At 53.9% G+C, this 22,014-nt stretch overlaps 8 protein-coding genes across 8 annotated transcripts; 5 read left to right on the top strand and 3 right to left on the bottom strand.

The window, feature by feature from the left end:
* Positions 1-350: 350 nt before the first annotated feature.
* Positions 351-2,391, bottom strand: J4E83_009258 (uncharacterized protein; the record flags this gene model as incomplete). Its single annotated transcript, XM_049336147.1, has 7 exons — positions 351-894; positions 945-1,258; positions 1,308-1,554; positions 1,602-1,862; positions 1,917-2,027; positions 2,081-2,285; positions 2,343-2,391. 7 exons carry the CDS (start codon positions 2,389-2,391, stop codon positions 351-353), a joined length of 1,731 nt encoding a protein of 576 aa, XP_049184711.1.
* A 661-nt stretch (positions 2,392-3,052) lies between these two features.
* J4E83_009259 (uncharacterized protein) lies at positions 3,053-3,846 on the bottom strand (the record flags this gene model as incomplete). Its single annotated transcript, XM_049336148.1, has 2 exons — positions 3,053-3,742; positions 3,790-3,846. The coding sequence occupies 2 exons, from the start codon at positions 3,844-3,846 to the stop codon at positions 3,053-3,055; spliced, it is 747 nt and encodes a 248-aa protein (XP_049184712.1).
* Positions 3,847-4,238: 392 nt separating this feature from the next.
* Positions 4,239-5,103, top strand: J4E83_009260 (uncharacterized protein; the record flags this gene model as incomplete). Its single annotated transcript, XM_049336149.1, has 4 exons — positions 4,239-4,332; positions 4,383-4,490; positions 4,577-4,735; positions 4,829-5,103. 4 exons carry the CDS (start codon positions 4,239-4,241, stop codon positions 5,101-5,103), a joined length of 636 nt encoding a protein of 211 aa, XP_049184713.1.
* A 235-nt stretch (positions 5,104-5,338) lies between these two features.
* On the bottom strand, positions 5,339-6,360 carry J4E83_009261 (uncharacterized protein; the record flags this gene model as incomplete). Its single annotated transcript, XM_049336150.1, has 2 exons — positions 5,339-5,851; positions 6,208-6,360. 2 exons carry the CDS (start codon positions 6,358-6,360, stop codon positions 5,339-5,341), a joined length of 666 nt encoding a protein of 221 aa, XP_049184714.1.
* A 793-nt stretch (positions 6,361-7,153) lies between these two features.
* Positions 7,154-10,035, top strand: J4E83_009262 (uncharacterized protein; the record flags this gene model as incomplete). The annotated part of the gene is made up of 3 exons (XM_049336151.1): positions 7,154-7,333; positions 7,493-8,170; positions 8,218-10,035. The coding sequence occupies 3 exons, from the start codon at positions 7,154-7,156 to the stop codon at positions 10,033-10,035; spliced, it is 2,676 nt and encodes an 891-aa protein (XP_049184715.1).
* Positions 10,036-10,867: 832 nt separating this feature from the next.
* Positions 10,868-13,035, top strand: J4E83_009263 (uncharacterized protein; the record flags this gene model as incomplete). The annotated part of the gene is made up of 3 exons (XM_049336152.1): positions 10,868-10,875; positions 11,168-12,498; positions 12,554-13,035. 3 exons carry the CDS (start codon positions 10,868-10,870, stop codon positions 13,033-13,035), a joined length of 1,821 nt encoding a protein of 606 aa, XP_049184716.1.
* Positions 13,036-14,983: 1,948 nt separating this feature from the next.
* On the top strand, positions 14,984-18,762 carry J4E83_009264 (uncharacterized protein; the record flags this gene model as incomplete). The annotated part of the gene is made up of 3 exons (XM_049336153.1): positions 14,984-15,158; positions 15,212-17,735; positions 17,781-18,762. The coding sequence occupies 3 exons, from the start codon at positions 14,984-14,986 to the stop codon at positions 18,760-18,762; spliced, it is 3,681 nt and encodes a 1,226-aa protein (XP_049184717.1).
* A 1,578-nt stretch (positions 18,763-20,340) lies between these two features.
* J4E83_009265 (uncharacterized protein) lies at positions 20,341-21,565 on the top strand (the record flags this gene model as incomplete). Its single annotated transcript, XM_049336154.1, has 2 exons — positions 20,341-20,743; positions 20,799-21,565. The coding sequence occupies 2 exons, from the start codon at positions 20,341-20,343 to the stop codon at positions 21,563-21,565; spliced, it is 1,170 nt and encodes a 389-aa protein (XP_049184718.1).
* Positions 21,566-22,014: the final 449 nt, after the last annotated feature.

Below are 22,014 nucleotides of genomic sequence, written 5' to 3' on the forward strand. Positions count from 1 at the left end.
TCTAGGCATCCCAAGGCAACACCGCCCAAGTTGCGTCATTCACAAACTAGTTTATTGCGCAAGCCAACATGGATTAGTACTTTCCAGAAATGCATTTGATGCCACAAACCATCTGACCACAACCCATTACCAGGCTAGAGACACGGGATAAAACGAAGGCCGCAATGGGGTAATTCTATGATGGGATGCAGGTTGAAAAGCATCCGCCGCCGCAGCGTTTCTTGGATTCTTTCAATTCGAGAACTCTATAGATAGGATCGTGAGCCTTGACCCATGACAACAAAAAGAAAGATACCAAATTATGGTGGTAGGTATCGATAGCGGAGCCAACGAGAGCTCGGAAAAAGAACTCACGATTGTGCATCATGGAACTCATCGTCCTCCTGAGTCTCACTATCGGTCCTCCGCAGGAGATCGTCCTTTCGTGGCTCTGGTTCGGGGTTGGAATTAAGGAGTTTGCTGGGAGGCAGTTCCTTGGCGAAGGCCTCACGGTTCTCGGGTGAGATCGCACTAGGTTGCGAATAGGGCTTTTCGAGAGGTGGCATAGGTGGGTTGCTAGGATTGCTGGGGATGCTGCTGTTTTTGAAGGGCGGGGCATGAGTCGATGTTCCGTCGAAGTTGCTGGGAAGACCTACGCTCTGCTGTTCGTGTTGTGTCACTGGTTGCGACTGCACGCTTGTAGGCTCGGACGGTACTGGCTGCAACGTTTCCGTAGACTGTGCTGACTGTCCAACGGGTACTTGTTCCGCTGGTTGTACAGCTCCTTGTGCCTGTGGTAGATGCGCTTCACTCGCTCGCGATGGGATGTTGAATTGTTTGTCTGGCTTCTGACCCGGGAGGATCGCGTAGATCTGCAGGATCTGCTTGACGACCTCGTCAGGCGTCTTGCCATCACTACATCCTGTTAGCACGAAACGCATACGGAGAGTTTGCAGGGTACTGACATCTTAGCATTGATGATCCAGTCGAGGTCTTCTTCGCCCTCTTCGCTGCCGCCACTGCCGCCCTTTACGCGTCTGAAGAGCTGTGGGTGCCAGTCCACGCCTTCGCTGTTTCTTTTCGCAGCTTCCTGTCTTTGCATGTCTTCAATCTTAGCCTTGGCATCGGTTGCGACGTCCTGATCTCTCCGCTTCACAGCCTCGGTCACATCGTGCCAGAGCTTTTGCGATTCTCGGTCGTTTTGTTCCTCGAGAGGCCGAGCCGACGGTGGGGTATGTTTGGTATGTGCTGCATCGAACAGGAGCTCCTTTTTGCCAGTCTACAAATGGTCAGTACATGTTCTGACCCTGCAAGAGTGAGAACCTTACTGTCAGATCCTTGATGTACATCTCCTCGTTCCACTGGCCCGAGAGCTCGTAGAGGTTCTTGCCGCTGGAGTCTTTGATGTAGCCACCGATAGCGTTGTAGGATCCACTGAAGTAACCCTTGGTCTTGAATTCGAGATCGGCAGTGAGACCGGTCTCGGGGCAGCGAATGTATGCGTGGTCGCCAAGCTCGTACTTCATCGTCCCGAAGAGGATACCGCGCGCGTACATGTTGGGTTGAGTGACGAAACTACCTGTCGTGAGCCTCAAGCTGTGGTGTTCATGCGCTAGACTTACAATCGCTCGCCGGTATTTAGTAGCCGCAGAACTGCGATGCCCTCCATCATACTCGCCGCGGAGTTGCCGAGGAACTTGCTGCGAGGCTTGAGGGTGCCGTCTATGCGGATGTTGTGCTCGGGGGCCATGAAGAAGTAGCTCGACTTGGGCGGGTGGTGCGACGTCTGTTCGGAGATGTAGTAGCCCTTGGTGCCGTCCGGGTAGTCCCAGTAGCCTGTGAAGATTTCACCCAGGATGGGGTTGAGCGGCTTCTTGACTCCCCTAAGTCACATCAGTTGTTGCTTGTGGGCGCAAGAAGACGGCGGATATGCATACGGGGGCTTGATGTGCCAACCACTCAGGTAGAACTTGGTCACTGCTACGAATCGCTGTACAGGGTCTTCCACCTTGGTTATAGGGAGAAGTGTCTCCGGATGTGCCATGAAGCTGCCTGATAGTCAGCCTATGCACCCGTCGCCAAGCCTAGATGCGCTACACACTTTGTTATGCGTTCCAGCATCGATCGCGGTTCGAGGATGAAGGTGGGAAGCGTGACGCGGCTCAAGTCGGCGCCAGGCCGCAGTTGGGATATGATGTGGGAGAGCATGCTGCCCTGCTCGGAATCCATGACGGTCTCGTCCTCCTTGGTCGTCTCGTCGCCGCCCTCGTGTCGTCGTGTCTCGTCTATGGAAGACCCGCGGCTACCTAAACATTCAAACTTGCATCAGCTTCGGTACGGCCGGAATTCGGGATATGACGCACTGGTGAGCGACGACCGCCGGTGTTTGGAGACTATAGGTAGGTGCGGCATGGTGAATACAGGCCGCAGAGGGAGAGAAAGGGAAAAGTGGTGGAGGTGAGGCGGGCAGAAGCAGGCAGCGAAGTACCGGCAGAGGATGTCTTGGTGCTTCGGGTGCCGGCGAGGGTGAGCTTAGTCGCAGCAATGACGATGGGGGCTTCACAAAAACTAGCGACCCCGCGCGTTGGACCTGTTTAGCAGCAAACTGTAAACATCAACAACGCTCGACCGTGGAAGGGCGTGCAGTGAGGGGTCCAGGGCGCCAGGCGACACAGCATGCAGTCTTTTGAGCATCCAGCTGACTGGCACTAATATAGCGATCGCCAGGCTGTGTTCTGCAAGCCTGCTGCCCCATGCCCCGCAGTCGGCACATGCCAAAGCGCCGCCATACATACCAAGTACAGTACGCGACACGCGCATGCGGCACGGCTCGGAGCACGACTATTCTTCCGAATACCCAGGACCTGCGATTCCAGGAACAGTGCCACCACATACAGTGGGGGCCGGCCCGGATGTCGCTTGATGATTGTTCCCAGTGCTACGCGTCGCATTCCGGGAGAACCGGGCGCGAGAAGGATTCATGGCGATGACGTCGCTATCAAGGGGTGCACATCGCCAAAGATCCGACCAGACAGCTTAAATTCGATTACTATCAGACATTCATGACTGTCGTCTAGTCCAGCACACTCTCGCCGGCCTTGCTTGCATCCTTCGCGCCCTGGTCCTGAGTCCGCTGGACTTGCTCCTTGACCCTCTGGACCTGTGCATCGTCCTTGGCTATAACCGTCACTCCGACCCTCTCGTACTCCTTGTGGACCTCTTCCATTGCTGACGGATCGACTGCCCTTGTCGCATCGCCAACTACCCATGTTTTGAAGCCCTCCTTTTGAGCATCGATCGCAGTGTATTTGACACAGTAGTCGCCTGCGAGACCGACAACAAAGACATCAGTGATTTGAGCCTTGCGCAGTGTCTCTGCAAGATCGCTCTTGGCCACAGAGGGGCGCTTGAACGGATCCGCGAACGCAGAGTACATCTCCACGCGCTTGTCCTGGCCCTTCTCGACTATGTGATCCACCTTGCTGACGTCCAGCTCTGGCAGCAGCTCAGAGCCTTTCGTGCCCTGCACACAATGATCTGGCCATAGCCGGGTCTCCTGCGTCTCGTCTGGGTTGTTCGGGTTCTTGATAGTGAAGGTGGATTCGAAAGGCTTGTTGTTCGGCGGAGCGTGGTTCGAGGCGAAGGAGACGTGGTCTTGGGGATGGAAGTCTTTCGTCGCGACTTTGAGAGCAAAGGGATATGTGAGGAACTCGTTGATGGTCGGGACGATGTCGCGTCCACCTGTTACTGCGAGGGCTCCGTTCTAAGCTTGTTAATTTGGAGGCAGCCATGCGAATGGTGGGTGCTTACTGGCGGGCAGAAGTCTTCCTGTACGTCGACGATGACGAGCGCTGGCTTGAAAGACATCCTGGGTAAGTAACCAAAATTATCAAATTAGTGTGTTAGTGCGAAGATGTCTAGAGTGGTTCCAAGGTTGAGAGCAGAGTATCGAAGGCTGTAAGGTAGAGCAGTCGTGCGTAGAACCGTCTTAAAAAGTATCACCAATGTCTAAGATCAAGGCAGCGTAGGTCATGATGCTGCAAGTGCATGGCGCAAGCCGTAGAAACGAGCCGTTGATGAATCAACGATCGCAGACCACGAGGCAGAGGCTTGCCAGCAGCGTCACCAGAGTTCTGTGGCTTGCCTTACCTAATCACAACGCCAAGACGTCTGCCGTCGGCTCGTCAATTCACGACTGACGAACATCACCAGCTCGATAACCACGCCCACCCTCTCCACTCCACCCCAATCGTCCCGCCATGTTCGTCCAGCGCTCTGCTATCGCCGCAGCAAGGCGTGTGGCCCCCCGCGCCATTGCGACCCGCCGCACCTTCACCACCACCTTTGCCCGCTGTATGTTTCGCGAGGAGCTATCGTACGATGTGCCATTGACACCATAGCAGGGGAGTCCACCGAGAGCAAGGAGGCCAAGGAGAGCAACATTGCGCAGAAGGAGACAGGTCACTCGGCCAACTCCCCCAGCGTCCTCGCAGGCTTCAAGAAGCTCGACCGTATGTTGCGCCCGCACTTCGTCATCCGCATTGCCGCGGCTACGATAGGCCAAAACCATCAATTGCTGACGAGGTCACTTCTGTAGAAATCAAGACCGAGGAGGACCTTCTGCCCCCTGGTGCGCAGCCCGGTACCGTTCCTACCGATGCCGAGCAGGCGACCGGTCTTGAACGTCTCGAAATTCTCGGAAAGATGCAGGGTATCGATATCTTCGACATGAGGCCATTGGACGCCAGCCGTCTCGGTACGTGATGCCGCCCCCAGAAAGATCAGGAAAAAAAGAGCTTGCGCGAATTTGGGGCTACTAGTGGCGTGATGTGATGCTGATGAAATGCAGGTACGATGGAGGACCCCATCACCGTCAACTCGGCTGGTAACGAGCAGTACGTTGGTTGCACCGGTTTCCCCGCCGATTCGCACAACGTCCTCTGGATTACCCTTACCCGCGAGGAGCCCAAGTCCCGCTGCATGGAGTGCGGATCCGTATACGAGATGAAGTACGTAGGCCCGGCCGACGACGCCCACGGCCATGACCACCACCACGCCGAGAACCCATACCCCAGGCCCAAGAACATGGCCGACTTCCTCAAGCCCGAGTACAGGGAGTTATAAGCTTGGGCGACTTTCTCGTAAATTATAGAGTGTATCTATATGGTCGCTAAACCTGTAGCATAGTATGGTGGAGAAGTTTATTTTGAGTTGAATGCATGCATCCGACCCGTTTGCCTGGTATTTCGAATATTCTTCTCTCTTCCCTCGGGTCAGGCTCGCATGTCAGCCCGACGCGTCGAGGCTTCTCAACATCTGATCACCCCTAGTGGTTCATTGCAAGGAACCCTACCCTAGCTCATGACCCTTTCAGCGCGATAACACCCAGAACAACACTTTCGATATCTTTCTTCTCCGCGGTCCTCCTCTCTGCATCCGCATCCCCGTCAAGGCCACCACCCTTCTTTCCCTTCTTCCCATTATCTCCTCCACCCAGCTTATACACCTTCTTCACTTTGTCAACATCACACCATTCACCCAGTTCCTCACCATTCTCACCCATCTCAACACTCGTCCCCTCTACCGCATTGCCCAGATGCTTACTCACAGATTCATTCGTGATGGTCTCATCTTGTTCGTAAGAACTCTGCTCACCCGTTGACGATGTTGACGGAGACAAGGGTAGCTTGACAGCGATCAGTGCGGTCGTATTATCCGCGATACCAAATTTCTTATATGATTCGCCAATGTTATTGTTGGGCGAGAGGCGGAATACTAGTTCGGAATGTGGAGTGCGGGTTTTGGCACGGCTGGTCAGGTGGGCGTGTAAGGCGAGGAATGTGGCCGAGAGCAGGTGGTGTGGTGAGAGTATCTGGGGTGATCTGTTAGTACCGAGGGTGAATGTCGATCCATCGTAGATGGCGATTCAAATGAGCCGTGACAACAGGGTAGGGCTGAAATGCGGCATGGCTTTTGTCGTTGGGACACGTTAGTGCTTAGGGTTATCCAGCCTCATCAGATGCCAGACTGATTTACGCATGCGGTGTGATGAGATTAACCACGGTGCAAAGATGCCACGGGGAAAATATCCACGCCTCGCAATCTCTTATCACGAAACTTTATTGACTTGTGGGGTGTTGTTTTCATCCAGGTGACTCAGCGGACCCTGACAGGCGGGGGTTGCTGGAGGCGCGAAAAGCAATGAACAGGTAGTGAACCACGACCTACCATGGATGCATCCAAGAAGGCATAGTCGAACTCTGGATTGGCCTCGAGTAGCTGGCGCCTTAGGAAGGAGGCGTTTTTGACATCCTTGAATAAGGCCACGTGGACAGGGAAGGCCTCGTAGTGCGGGATAGTGAAGGTTCGCACGGACGCCATGTTAGATGGGATTGGTGTTGGCGTAAGTTTGGGTGTTGAAATGCACCACGTCGCGGGGGCGGAACCTTGTTGGCGATGTGATGTCGTCGTGCGTGTTTCGTCGTGTGATGGAAACTCTAGTGGCGTCTTTGTCGTTGATGATGGTCTTTGGTGATCATGGAGATGGACGCTGCTAGGCGGTTCGCCAGTTGTCGATTTGCATTGGCAATCTCCAAGGATATCAGATCGTGGGTGAGTCTAAAGCTCGACGGCCGCTTTGGGCAGGAGCGGGGACGGCCAAGCTACGTTTAGTCCCAGAGAATGAAGGTGGCACGGCGAATCAGGACGGATCATCGTGTCGATCGCCAGAGAACAAACTAAATTCGCCGAATATGTCAGGGCAGGCACCGTCACAGCCGTCTAGAGGTCCAGGTTTCTGAGCGCCATGTGGCCAATAAAGGGCGGACTGGACTCGATAGCTGGAGGGCTTGCGGAGAATGGGCCTGTTCCCTTGGACGCATCGCCGAGAAACGCGCTTTCACTCGCACCCTTTGACTCCCAGCGCAGCCAGCCCTCACTTCCTCTTCCACTCTCTCGCAACCCGGCCGACGAGACTGCACAGAGGTCGCGCATCGTGCAGCGACGCTCAATTCCCGCGCAGCCGCAAGCCTCGCTAGAAGTCATGTGTCTTTCGTTTGACAGGTGATAGTCGCAAGCCACCCGAGGCGCACCACCTTTGCTGGGTTTACTTGCATCGGTCTTCTCCATCGGCATTTCCCGTCTCGTGCCTGTTTCGACGTGCATTACGAAAAGTATGGCCACCAAGCGACCCCCGGACGATGACCCCAATCTCGTCAACAAGATCCAGCGGATCGAGCATGCCGACCCGCTGAGCCCACAACACCGCCCGCCCTCCAACAATGACTTCTCCGGCTCTGTCAAGAAGAAGCTCGCCGACTCCAAGCGGACGGGTCAGGCGTGCGATCGATGCAAGGTACGTGATGCAGTCAGTCGCATGTGATGAAGGAGTCTTGGTGCATGTCAATTGATGTGGACAGTCGTCGTCTCACAACATTGGCAACCACTGCGCCAGCGACGTCATTGCATGGACGCGCCTTCCTACACACCATGACACCACTAACCACCACGGCAGGTGCGCAAGATACGCTGCGATGGCCGCCCCGAGGGCTGCACGCCATGCGAGCAGAACAGGACGCCCTGCCGCACCACCGACCGCATCACTGGCCGCGCCACTGTCCGCGGCCATGCCGAGGCCATGGAGTCGGAGAACTCGTACCTGCGCGCCCAAATCGCTGACCTCCAGGCCCAGCTGAAGGAGCACAACATCGAGCCCCGCGCGCCGCCCGCCTACAATGCCCTCCAGCCGCCCAGCCACCCGTGGTCGTCCGCCCCCAGCGACAGCCAGGCATGGAACGACGGCCCGCGACGCACCAGCACCTCACCTCTGCCCGGCTACGTGCCAGCCGGCACTCCGGGCAAGATCGAGACGCTGCCACAGTTCAAGCACGGCTCCATCGGCGACAACTATCTCGGTGTTGCGGCGGGAGACTCACTCTTGAGCCATATCAAAGGCACCTCGCTGTCAATCTTCGGCACTGAAATCAACATTACCGACTTCATGGCAGGCGAGGAAGAGTACGAGAGCTCGCCCATGTCCTACACGACACTGATCGACATTGCAATCGGCAGTCGCCATGTCGACGAGCCCCAACTACCGCCATACCCGGAGCTGCAAGAGTACGCCATTTGGTATCTGCGTTCTCTGAACCCCTACACGATGCTTGTCCACAAGCCCGTCTTCATGGATTTGGTAGGCCAGCCACCAACTATCACAGTGCGCCCCGCTAATGCCCACAGATTTGGAGATTCGGCAACGACTCCAGCTTCGTTCCTACTGCACCCCAGATTGTGACGGTCCATTTGATGCTCGCGACCATTACCTACCAGATCGCGACCCGGAACAGCCAACACAGCGGCAGCACGATGCTGGACGATTCGCATGCCCACTACATGTATGCGCTGAGTTTCTACAAGGAGCTCATCCGTGGAGACCACGGCTGGGAAGACGTTCAAGCCATGGCCATGATATGCCACCATCTCCGGACCTTCCCCAAGCCCGGCGCGGCGTGGATCATGACCTCGACTGTCTACTTGTTCGCTGTTCAACTGGGTCTGCATAGATCTGTCAAAGTTTGGGTAGATGGCACCGGAGAACTCGGCAAGCTGGACATCGAGATGAGGAAACGAGTCTACTGGACGCTGCACGCGCTGCTGGTCAACCTTAGCGGAAAGCTTGGACGGCCGATACCTATCAGCATAAGTGACATCGATGTCGAATTCCCGGAGCCAATGAACGATTGTCTGCCTGGCGAGGAAGGCAAGCTGGACATCTTCCATCAATGCTCGTTCCAAGTTGGCATACAAATGGCTAAATACATTGTCTGGGAAACGGAACTTTACAAGATCATCTATGCTGTTCGACATTCGCCGAAAACATACCTGGAGGGCTTGAAACGCCTCGAAGCCGGCATACAACAGTGGAAAGACGACCTCCCTTACGAGTTGCGCGACCCGTCGCATGCGTCTGAAGATGACCACATATTCGCCTTGTATCTCGAGTACTGGTATCAGGCGTTCAACCTGCTTCTACACCATCCAGCTGTTTGCAGGTCCACTGACACGGCCATCGTTAATTCTAACCTGGACAAGTGCCTGACTGCATCGCAGAAGATGCTGCACAACTGTACGGCGATGATGAACAAAAAGAGTCTGGATATTCCCTGGATTAACACGGTCGTTTACATTGCCGCTGCCTTCACCACTCTCTTCATCTCGTCTATGCGGCAAGAGCAACTTTCGCCTGTGGATATGACAAAGCTCAAAGGCGACATGGCAGCCTGGGTCAATGTGCTCGGCGAATGCGACCAGTTTCTGGGATCCGGCAACAAACTCAAAACTGCCGTCGCAAGGATCGTCGACCAGTCGCTTAGTAACATCAACGATAACATTGTCAAGCGAACTGCGACCGAGTCTCTCGCTCGCGTAGCGATGCATGCTCCACCCCGATCGACAAATACCGCCCCCACGTATGACAACAGCGGGTACCGCGATCAGTACACAACCTCATCCAGTTCACCCACGGACCCTACCCTCACCTCACAGTCGGTAGGCCCGTACAGTGGTCTTCCGGGAAACACTACGCATCCATACAGTCTTGGCACCCCGGTGGCTCTCCCTCAGCATACGAATAGAACGTACGAACAACACGCATACAGCAACGGCGATGAGACAAGCATGCATGCGAATCATGCAGCAGCACTGGCAGGAGCAGGCTCGGGTAGCATGTCGCAACCCTCAACTGATGCGTACGCCTACAGTAATGCGCAAATTGCTAACAACGGCCACCAGCCCGCGTACGCGGCTAATACCTATGCTCCTCAAGACTGGAGTCAATGGACACGAGCATACATGCAGCCACATAGCCAGCCCGGTGAATATATAAATACAGCAACCACTCTCATGACCCTGGGTCGAGACGGTGGATCCCAGGGAACCGGGAGCGACGGCCAAGGGCTTGTCCAAACATCCGGAGTCCAGGGACACGCTCCCAGCCATTGGCCAGATATCGCATTCCCGAATGCCGCGACTGGTGGCAGCCACATGGCTCAACATTGAGCTGGGAAATACGACACATGGCACATAGAAGGCTGTGTACCTTCGGCTAATCTACATGGGTATTTGATCTTTACGGTTCGGCGTAGTGGCAACCTTCGATACCCGGCATCTGGAACACTTTGTGGGGTTAATGTACGGATATGAAGCGGCTCTCTGCGAGCTGCATGTGTTTGGTAATTTTAATTGCAAGATCTTTTCTTATGTATAATACTTCGGTTGGAGGCCAGATTCCGTTCTTCGGATGACGAACGGCTGGACACGACACGACGACCGGCTGATGTTGGTCAGCAAGGGGTAGATGTGTTGTTGTTGTTGAAGGGATACGGGATATTTGCCGAGTTGCAAACAAAGGACCATTGCAGTCGAAACAATGAAGATAATGATAATATCGAAGTAGGCCCTTCTCTGTTGCAGCCTGTCTGATAACGATACTTCCACAAACCATGCCTTCTCTTCCTGCGAACATCCACGGGTCGGCCGTAATCATCGCCACAAGATCTACTCTCCGTCCAGACCTCACCCAGGTAAATTGCCCGCCACCCGTCGCCTCGGTGCTACAGTGCGGACCCTGGAGAGTGCGCGCATCAATCTAGCAGCAGCACTAACCCGTGCCACCTAGGCTAAAGTAGGAAGCCGACTTGACTACTTGGCACGACCCCACCAATTGACCTTCCATTCGAGCACCAAGCCCGATAAGCTTCTGTACTTCGATCCACCGCGCTTGGTCACTACGTAAACCTCCTTCTGCTTTGGAGCTGGCGGTGCAGACAAGCACGACAGATCTCCTAAGCTTTTTTCGGTGCCATCAGCGGTTTAATAGGCGTTGAGTTTAATGACTCGGTAAGCCTTGCAGCCGATGATCCTGTGGCCCTTACCAAGGGCCGCAGGATGGGCGGCAAAACGGTATAGCGTCGAAGTTAGCTATGTATATATGGGCGGCCTGAGGATGGCGAAGATGGATCTCTACGCCGTTCTTTCGTCCTTGAGTCGCTGTCGTGGTCTGTGCCGTCGATTGGGCTGTGTGTCTGGCAACCTTGGTACCGAAGCTGCGCAGAAGAACATCTTCGCTCTTCTCCCGACGCCAATACCTTCCTCTCGCAGATCTCTTGCGGAGGTAATCCGGGTACAACAGATCCTATCCACGCATCGTTACTTCGTTCATTCTCAACATGCGGTCCTCGGTCTCCGTCGCGGCAGTGGCCCTTGTCCTGTTGCAGGGCACCAACGCCTTGAATGCGGCCATTCAGCGCAAGCTTAATCTGCTTGCCGATATGGGCATGAATCCAGATGGCTCGGCCATGGTCACTTTCTCCGACGATGCCGACAACAGCGCTTTCGATGCCACGGCTTTCAAATCCCTCAAGATCGCGACTACGTCAAACAGCCCGGCTGTGTTGGCTGCCGCGCCGCTCAGAAACATCACTCCGGAATATGTCGAGCTGCCACTGGACCACTTCGCCTACAAGAAAGGCCAGGACTCTTCGTACCATGGCACATTCTTCAACAGGTACTGGGTCAACATGGATGCGTACAAGCCTGGCGGTCCCGTTTTCCTCTACGACACGGGCGAGGCAGATGCAGAGCCGGGTGCGCTGACCAGGCTGCTGAACGAAACCAGCTTTTTCAAGCAGCTGGTCGATGATTATAACGGTATCGGAATCGTTTGGGAGCATCGGTTTTACGGAAACTCAACACCCACCCCCATCGACCTCAACACGCCAGCCGAGGCATTCGAGTTCCTGAACACGGAGCAGTCGCTTAAAGATGTAGACGCCTTTGCTAGGCAGTTCAGCAGGAAGGGTGTCAATGCTACGCTCACACCCGACAAGACTCCTTGGGTTTTCGTTGGTGGCTCGTACCCCGGTATGAGGGCCGCTTTCATGCGCAACATGTACCCCGAAACCATCCACGCGTCTTGGGCCTCTTCAGCTCCCGTCGAAGCTTCCGTTGACCAAAGCTTCTACTTCTCACCTATCTGGCGCGGTATGCATGCCAAGGGCTTCGGAAACTGCTCCGAGGATGTCCACGCTGCTGTTAACTACATGGACAACATCATGGACACAGACTCACGCGCAACCGCCAAGCTTAAGGAGCAGTTCCTTGGTCTTGGAGCTGCCAACAACTCTAACCCCACCTTTGCCGATGCTCTTACGACTCCCTTCTACCTATGGCAGTCTTACGGTATGGAAGGTGGATCTCTGGGTCTCCGTCAGTTCTGCGACTACCTCGAGAAGGACCCCAAGACAAACACTACAGCTCCCGCGGAGGGCTGGTCCAAGAGCAAGGGCGCGAAATGGACGGTTGATCGATGGGCGAGCTACCCTGTCTTTGTCAACAACACGAACGCTTACTTGGAAACCGAGTGCTCGGGCAAGTTGAACGTGACTGGTAACTGTGACCTGAACCAGAGGTTCACAGATCCCGCTTCTATTGCCTGGACGTGGCAATACTGCACACAGTGGGGTAAGTCATTATATCTCCAACTTCCCTCCTTGCATAATACTAATTTACCCATCAGGATACTTCCAATCCGCCAACCTTGGATCCCAGCAACTCGTCTCCAAGTACAACTCGCTTGAACACCAAAAGGACATCTGCCACCGCCAATTCCCCAACGCTCCCAAGTCGCTCTTCCCTGAGTGGCCAAACACCGCCCGCACCAACAAGATCTTCGGAGGCTGGGATATCCGTCCTTCCAACACGTACTGGTCCAACGGTGAATTCGATCCCTGGCGCACTCTCTCCCCCGCTTCTGCTGAGCCCTTCGCGCCCAAGGGCGTCCAAGTCATCCAGGACGTACCCAAGTGTGGCAAGAAGACGAGCAGGAACGAGCTGTTCGGTTTGGTCCTCAAGGACGCACAGCATTGCTACGACTTCAGGACGACGGGTTCTACCGTACCCGATGGACCCGTTAGTCGGACGTTGTTCAGGAAGGCGCTAAGCGAGTGGCTGCAGTGCTACAAGCCCAAGAAAGGCCAATCGAAGCCTTGGAATGCCTAGATGCAGTATGCAGGTCTGGGAAAGGGCCGTCCCCTTGCTTCGGGTAGAAGAGGTGGCATTGCTACGTATTGTTCTTCCCTGCCACACCTTACTTAGACGTCATGATAACTATTATTCTTATCATCCTACAACTTTGACTTCGCCACTTTTCCCTGTGACTGCTGCTCTCGAGTTTTATCCAAGCGAGCTTCCCATTCCCAAACTTCCCCTGTAAATCTATCCTTCTCCCACGCCTCGTACACATTCCTCTTCTCTTCCTCGCCACTAACCCCACACATCTTTCTCCACACCTCCAACTGCTCTTTGAAACCCGGATTCGGGTCGCACACCGGTCGTCCCTCACATAGCTGGTCCAACGCTGCGGCAGGGGTGATGTTGTTTTTCCAGATCAAGTATGCGCAGACGAGTGTTGCGGAGCGCGATTTTCCCATTGCGCAGTGGATGAATACGCCGCCGTTTTCGGTGTTCAAGGCTGAGTCGATGTACTGGACGGCCGGGGCAAAGTCTTGAAGCAGGTTGGTGTTTGGGTGGTCTTCTGAGCGGATGTGGAAACTGGAGATGAAGATTACATTAGTAAACTGATGTACCACCCTTGGGACAAATACAGTACATACTAAACACATCGGTTAGCACACTAATATATATGAGCTGAGTTTTGACAATCATTCCACGTTACCTGTTTCAAATGCCTAAATTTCTCCTGTAGTAACGGGTCATAATCTATCACTGATAGAACGTGCGTTATACCTGCTTTGTCTATCAAGTCGCCTTGGTATAGGGCGTAGAGGCCGCCGATGTAGAGTTTACCCGCCCGGGGGACGAGATCGACCCAGCCCATGCCTGTGTGTCCTGTGCTGCCGTGGAGGAGGAAGGACATGTATTCGGGAAGCTAGCTGAGTAATAAGGGTAATGCGAAGAGCTGTAGAATGTGTACAGCGATGGATGTGTGATGGAGTTGATGGCTATGGGAGGACGAGAGTGTACGATCGCGGAGAAAGTACCGAGGTACGATTGGAACAGGACATCATCTGCTCTCGATGTAATCTCTGAATATAGTTGCACGCGAATTTTCTCTTCTTTCGCATGCCTTCCATTAGCATGCGGTGGGTATCATCGCTGCAATGTCCAAATGATGTTGCGTGAGAAGTGCTGCCCGCGATCGGCCAATGACAGCCTGTGAGAGAGGCCCCCACGTGCGTGGAGCGCTAGACGGCGGACGCGCCTTCCAGTCTCGCCATGGGACGCGTCAAACTTCACACTTACTTTCTGCCAACATCACGCACAATTCCCAGAGATCGCGCGACATCATCACGGCATTTGTCCTGTACGCTGTGGACCACCATGCAGCTGGGCCGTAAGAATGGGTTTCAACGATGCAGATGCGTGCGGACCCGGGCATGACGTCAACGCGACTCTATCACATCCATGGATTGATAGAAACACCATTGTGCGCTCACCCGTACAGATTGCATAAAGACGAGATATGTACGCACGACATCCTCTAGTAACGCAGTTGTTTACATGGGTTTGGAGCTTCCAGGTCTCTCTGCTGTTTCCCTACATGTCTTCGAGTGTTTCCCGTCTCTTCGATTTGTCAATATTTCCATTCTTCAGAAGGAGAAATCGCAATCCCGACGCAAAATTTGCTCGCATACATGCACAGCAGAAGAGCATGGTATGGTCGGGCTTTACGCATACTTAGACTGCCTCGTGTATAGACGCCGGCGGTGAGGGTGTGTTAACGTCGTGTAACGTGACGGGGCGCTGCCGCGTCTAATCGACTAAGTTGGTCACGACAAGTCTCGTCTGGTGAAGGGAACACAGAAAGTGCTCGTCCCAATCCGGCTAGCTGCAGCCAGACGCGGCTTTCAGCAAACGAATCTCTACAACACAGACCTGTCTGTATTTTGAAATTTCCTTTCTGCTACACCCACAGCCAACCCGCAAGATGGCGATGAGACCAACCCCGGTTGTACGGGGGCCCTTCTTCTACCCAGTGGGCAACACTCCAGCTGTGTGCTTGACGCAAGCTCTCCCACCCGATCAGGACGCCGACTTGCTACTGCTTGGTTGTGGAGACATTCGAAACATTCTCTTCACTAGCTATAGTGGAGCTGGGCTCAGTAAGTCGTATTGTCCGGCCGCAGTTTGGGACCCATGAACTGACCAAGACAAGATGGTCGTAGACTCGACTTTACGTGCTGCGACCTCGAGGCGGAGATCATCGCGCGCAACGCACTTGCACTGACGTTCATTCTTGACGACAAGAAAGGTACCCGCGTACGACAGCTATGGAACATGTACTATCACGTCTTCATTGATGGCGAGTCAGCCAGCCTGCTACGGTCGCAGTCAAGAAAGCTCTCAGCCCTTGCACAGTCATTAGAGAGCTGGAACGAAGGCCCTTACGGAGCTACCATCCAGTTCTGCGACAGCACAACGCTCGGAAACGTGCTAAAGCTTTGGGATCTCTACGCGGCTGAGCCAGCCCACAGCAATACATACGATGAGACTCAAACCTTGCTCAAAGCTCAATGGAATACTGCCAAGAAGTATCACGAGCAGAAGGTGTCTAGCAATGGATATGCGGGAGACGGTGGTCGCGCGTCAGCTCCACTTCTAACTGAAGGCTTCGAGGACTCAATCAAGCAGTTCCGAACATACTGGCAGAGTGGTACGTGTTTAGAGGACAAGAAGATCATCGACGGGCTCTCGATTGCCAATCCAATGTTCATCTGCCGTCGTGGCGACCTCATGCTTCATTACGGGACCAATCCGCTCACCGGCTTCCATTTGGCTCCCATGCATGCGCAGTTATCCGCAGATTCGCCATTACTTACGTCGAGCGGACCCATGGACGGAAAACTCTCAAAGGCCATGCAAACAGCTATCTCTCAGCTCTCTGCATGGTCCTCCGCCTTCAAGAAAATGTCCACTCGTGTGACTATCCGCTATATCAACTGCGACGCGTTGGCATTTTGTCGAACCCTTCAGGAACAAGTCGTACACGGCGAGTCATCTACCGCTGACTGGTATCGTGATATGTGGACATATGCACCACTAGTTATTGATGCCGCTGCATACGCCAAAGGTGGCTCTGCGCCTAGAACCTTCAACGTCATCGACACTTCCAATTTGTTGGATCATTTGGGCTGTTTGAACGTTCTCACTGCCACTGCGTCACTCGTCCGGCAAAACGTATCGTCCATTCTTCGAACAGAGATCCTGATCGTGCCGGAGAGCTCCGACTCGACCTCGGCCACAACTCTGCTCTGTGGAGATCTTCCAACTGTAGCTCTTCTACTGGGACTGAAGCCTGTTCAGTATTGGACGAATGCGACGCCTGTTTGGCATTTGAACCTTGCCAACTCTCACGGCAAATGGTCCCATTTTAGCAACGTTGGAAGTCTCTCTCGGCCTATCATACTGTGGAAACCCTTTGATACTTCCAAAGTCCGCTACGATCCAGATGAGCTAGCTAGAGTTCTCATATCCATATATCGATACATATTGCTAGACGAGCGCTATTTGGGCTGCCTGGGTACGCGCGGTAGTACCTTTGGCTTGTATAGTCCAGCGAGCTTCGTGTCACTGCTGCAGTACATCAAGGCGTCCAAGGTTGTCGACTGGGCTTCTTTCATACAGGCCTTCTTCAAACAAGGCTTCATGTACGGAGGACCTTTGAACACATGTCCCTACAAACTCCAGTCTCTACTCGTTCATCTTGACGTACTCTCAGTATGCAAGGTCGAAGACCATTTTGACTGGTGGCAGCCACGAAAGTCCGAACTAGGCCATCTTCTTTACGACTGGGAGGGCATCCCTCCAATCTTGAATATTACACTCTCAATTCCGCACGAGAGGGTAAGGATACTTGGTGATATCGTCAACAGCGTTGGTACTACCCTAGGCCAACTTTCACTGGACTCCTCGAGCGGTTCAGCACGCTCGGTCTACCCTGATATTCAGATGGGATTCGGAACAATCAAGTCTTCCGGTGCAGCATTTACAAACAATTATCGACTGACGTTCCTGGAAGACGAGAAAGGCTGGCAGGGCGACTCACCGCTAATCGTATCCGCTACGGTGTCAACGCGCAGCCTCATCGAACACACAAATGATGAAAGTTACATCACTTTCGAACCCAAGGCCACTTTCGGATCTATCGAAAAGTTTATGACCGCATTTGGACCGGGCCTGGCCGTGTATCGATCTGCAGTCGGCCAACACGATGTCTTTGTTTCACCACATTCGCCCAATTTGCAGAAACGTGGCTCTGTGAACCAGATTGTTACCTCCGAGTCGAATGAAGGCAAGTCACCTGCCGAAAAGATTCTTCCTGTCACTAACATGAGCTCAGCAAGCGACGTCATCGCTACCATTCACCCCATCATCGCAACTGGTACAAATAGCGTCAAGTCGCTCCGCGTTCGCTACGTCATTCATTCTGGAGGGGTCAAACGTTCTTTGCAGAGCGGAAAAGCTGTGACGTTCAGTACGCCAACGACGTTCTCGTTGACTCTCAATATTGGCGATCGTTACCGCAAAGATTTGACATTACCTTTCCCATTGGACAGAGACAGCGGTAAGGTCAAGATCGCCCGCAAATCGCTATGGATAGAGTATACGGCTGCCGTGCAGAATGGAGCAGCAATCTTTCGAAGCCCAGATAACATGATGCCCGTCCATCTTAATGAGCAGTAAGTGGGCCAAGGGAATTATTGGCACCCACTAACACACCACAGGTATGGGGTCTCTCTCGAACAACTACATTACGTTCAGCCCGATGTTCTGCCTAAGCTTCACATCGGTCCAAAACCCTCAAGTGCCGCATGGGTCGACGAACTTGCCTCCGCTAATTTCACGATGTCGGCAGAGGAGTTCCGAGATTACAACGTGTTTCTGAGACATGACCACTTACCCATGCCTGGACGTCTCGGTGTGAAAGAGACATTGAAAAGTATCTACACCAACCTTGTCGGAGCAGAAGACTACGAGCAGGTGGCGATCTTCCAACTTTCAGATTTCGGCCGGCTCTACGTCGATTCAGTCCGCATGGATGTCTCAAACCAAACATACTTCGCCGACGCTGCCTTCATTCCATGCCATCAAGGCAAGGACATGATGCCCGTTGCCAAGGTCATGGATAAACGCGGAGACAAGATGGTGTGTCTTCAAATCGAAGAAGACGAAGCCACTTTCTGGAAGCATATACTACCAGGGTTCGCCGAGCGTTGTCGTTTTTGGAAGCACAAGCCAACATGCGAGTACAAGATCGCAAAACACATCCCAATCTCGACTGGCTCTGGCAAACGCTACATGTGCACCTGCGGCATCGGTGCCTTCCCAGCAGACTATCTCAAACACATCAAGCGGCCCAAGGACTTGTGCAAGTTCGCTGTTCGCGTTGCAATTCCAGTCATCTTCGCATCGCCTATTCACGCCATCGTTCCTCCTGTCGCAGCGCCCGTGGCTACTCCATCGCCTCCCCCTCAAACTACCAACCTACGAGAACAAGCACCTGTAGGCCAACTCGAGCCTCGTCTGTCTGACTTGAGCCTAAAGAAAGATACATGCTTTGAGTGCGGCGTGGGGAGTTGTCACAACGGTTCGGCTCTACTTGAGTGTGCGGGATGCAAATATGCTCAGTACTGCTCTAAGGAGTGCCAGAGGAAAGACTGGAAGAAGGGCCACAAGCAATTGTGCGCACAGCTCAAAGAGGGCTAAAGCGCTTGACTGCGCTCTAGTGTTGTGGTAAAAGCTGGAGATACTGAAAGCATGTGTCTTGTTAGACTTTGAAGTTCACTCTTCTCCGGCTTCCGCGACGACACCCGAGCTGCGTTAGTAGCCTACTTGTTTGGGATGGAGGGGTCGATTGGAGGACTTGTGACAAATCTGCCGCTCATCTCTGGCGATCATTGGGTACCAAGGCTTGGAAGTGTTGACGTGGACAGATGGTGCTAGTTTGATCACACCATGTCAGAACGCAGAATGTTCAATACTACTAGTATGCGCGATGTTCTTAGTACATTGTCTGTCGTGAAGCTTTCGAGGGTCGCCACGAAGCTGTGATGTGTAGTGGCCGTCTGCTGGTTGGCCTCGCGGTGGTCTGAGCGGCTCTTTGTCGGCTGGTGGATGTAACCTAATCATGATGCAAATAGCGATGGTCAGGCGACGTGTACGTGCTCGTTTTCAGCCGCCTGCCCCGGACCTGCGTCAACGGGTCCACAACCCCGCAAACATCAGCAGCGTTCCACGATACCGGCGACAGCGCAATGTACGACAACATTTCGATTTGTGAAGCAAACTCGTGAGTGCAGTATGACGACAATTGTCCAGGGAATCAATGGGGCAAGCAAGCACGTGGGGCGCGAAGGGTCCTGCACGGAGGTCCAAGAATAGACACTAGCGGTTATCGATAGATGCAGGGTGGCGATAGCGGAGCGCAACACCAGGATCGTCAGGGCAGGCCATGCAGGGACGATGTTAGCTGTCAACTTTTCTTTTCGGGGCGTGGGCTTCACAACTGTTTCAAGAGTTGAAGCGCGATGGAAGTGCTCACGAGGACGCCGGAAACAATGTTTGCAGTGCGACGCTGCCGCGGATGCATTTAACATGCGACACAAACGGCTAGCCCTTCCGTGATTTACGGCCTAGCGTGATCGTAGGCGGATGGTGCCCCGTATCTGCGCGGCGGGCCACCCCTTCTTCAAAGAGAGTGTCGCCGCTCCTGCCTCGATTCACTCCTCAGTGCCCTTTCTTATCCTTCGGGACCACCTTCGCTTTACTAACCCGGCAGCTTAATCAACTTTCGTTTCCTAAAGACATTCGCTTTCCGAAACTTCTTCGCCGTACCATCTCAGGGGAACACAAACCACGAATTTCACGCGTGCGCCCTTCCCTTGCTCGCCGCACAACCGCCCGGGCCCCTACACCTGCAGTTTCATCCAACCATCGAGCGTACCTGCCCACGATAACTACAAGAGAGGTCGTGATACCATCATCTTGATCGCTGCGCTACTCCACTTGCCGACGATAAGGTGCTTACACGACATCGACGATCCCGCAAACGGTCCGACATCATGGTACGAAGTCTGCTGTCCGCCGCCTTTACGGCGACAGTACTGGTAGGCACAGCGCTTGCCGGAGCAAAATGCACAAAGGATAGCCACTGCCCTCAGGACACGCCATGCTGCTCTCGTACGTGTCGCAAAATTCCATCGCATCGGGGCTGATGCTAACAAAATCGCAGTATATGGCGACTGCGGTGTCGGCGCTTTCTGCCTCGGTGGCTGCGATCCCCTCATGTCACACAGCTTCGACTCGTGCGTTCCCGGTCCCGTATGCAAATCCGGAAAATACACACTAGACAACCTCGACGATGTGCAGACCATCGACAAGTACCTCGGCGATGCCTCCAAGATCAACTGGCAGTCGCAGGGCATGCCCACGATATACACAGACCCCAAGACCAAGGAGAAGTCAACGCTCTTGACTATGGCGCAAGGGACAGTCGGGACACTACTGGCATCTACCTACTACGTCTGGTACGGCAAGATCTGCTCCAAGCTTTCCACAGCGCAGGGCAAGGGTGTCGTCACTGCCTTCATTCTTATGTCGGATGTTAAGGACGAGATCGACTTTGAGTGGGTTGGCGTGGACACAAGCCACGTGCAGTCCAACTTCTACTCGCAGGGTGTCACAGTGTGTAAGTAATCCGACATTCGGGCTAAGCCACCCGCGCCTGACTAACGCGATTCCAGACACCAACGGCGAGAACCTTACTGTACCGGACGCGAACACGGTCGAGGCCATGCACGAATACTGCGTTGACTGGAAGGAAGACACCCTGGTATGGTCCATCAACGGCAAAGAACAACGCAGACTCGAGCGCTCCGACACATGGAACAAGACATCCGGCCGCTTCGACTACCCCCAGACACCCGCGCGCATCATGCTTTCTCTCTGGCCTGCCGGTCTGCCTTCGAACGAAAAGGGTACCATTGAGTGGGCAGGAGGAGAGATCGACTGGAACTCGCCCTACATGACCAACGGATACTACGCCGCCCGCTTCTCCGAAGTCACCGTCGAGTGCTACGACCCACCGGAGGGTGCGCAGATCAAGGGAAAGAAGACCTACAAGTACACGGATGAAGCCGGTACTAACAACACCGTCGCCATCACAGACGATTTAGTCGTTCTGGGTTCACTCATGGGCACCGGCGAGAACCCAGGAGAGGCCAAGGACAAAGACGACGATTCCAAGGCCACCGATGTTGCCATGGTACCTGGCGGTAACCCTGGAGGTGGCGCTGGACGAGAAGTCGCCGAGACATCAGCTGCCGTACAACCAAATTCGCCTGCGCAAGAGACAGGTTCGTCTGGCAGCGGCGCCACCGCTGAAGGCCAGTTCGTCCAAGGTACAACTGGTAGCACTGGTGCTGGATCCTTCATCCAGCCCGGCCTCGGACGCATGGGAGGATCCGTCTTCGCCATCATCGTCGCCATCATGGGCTTGATCGCGTTATAATCGCATTACCCATATTTTCTTTTACCGTCTTATGCCCTTTCTCATGTCTGTCTGTCCGTGTCTATCCTTGGCGTTTAGTTCGATACCTGTGGTCTTGTAGTTTTGTGTACTGGGGAACAGGGGTGAGACGGGTTGCATACTCTCCCTCGTCGTCTTGTGTATAGTGCATACATTTTCCTTCCTCCTTATCGTCCATCACCCGCAGTCTTCTGATTATGACATATATCCTGTCTAGATGGTTGAATCTGTTTGATACAATAAATGTAATACCGCATTTCAATCCGCTGCTTCTTTCTTGATGATATATTGGGGATTGACGAGTAAAGGGTAACGAAGAAAAGAGTTTTGGTCGAGCTGCAGCATACCCGGATCATCTACAGAAAGTCTCCATCCGGCCATGCACCGCATATGCATGCCCCGCGCGAGCATGGAGGCATATATAAGATGTT

The sequence above is a fragment of the Alternaria metachromatica genome (genome assembly GCF_023757995.1).
Source record: "Alternaria metachromatica strain BMP 0045 chromosome Unknown scaffold_31, whole genome shotgun sequence".
Classification (NCBI taxonomy): domain Eukaryota; kingdom Fungi; phylum Ascomycota; class Dothideomycetes; order Pleosporales; family Pleosporaceae; genus Alternaria; species Alternaria metachromatica.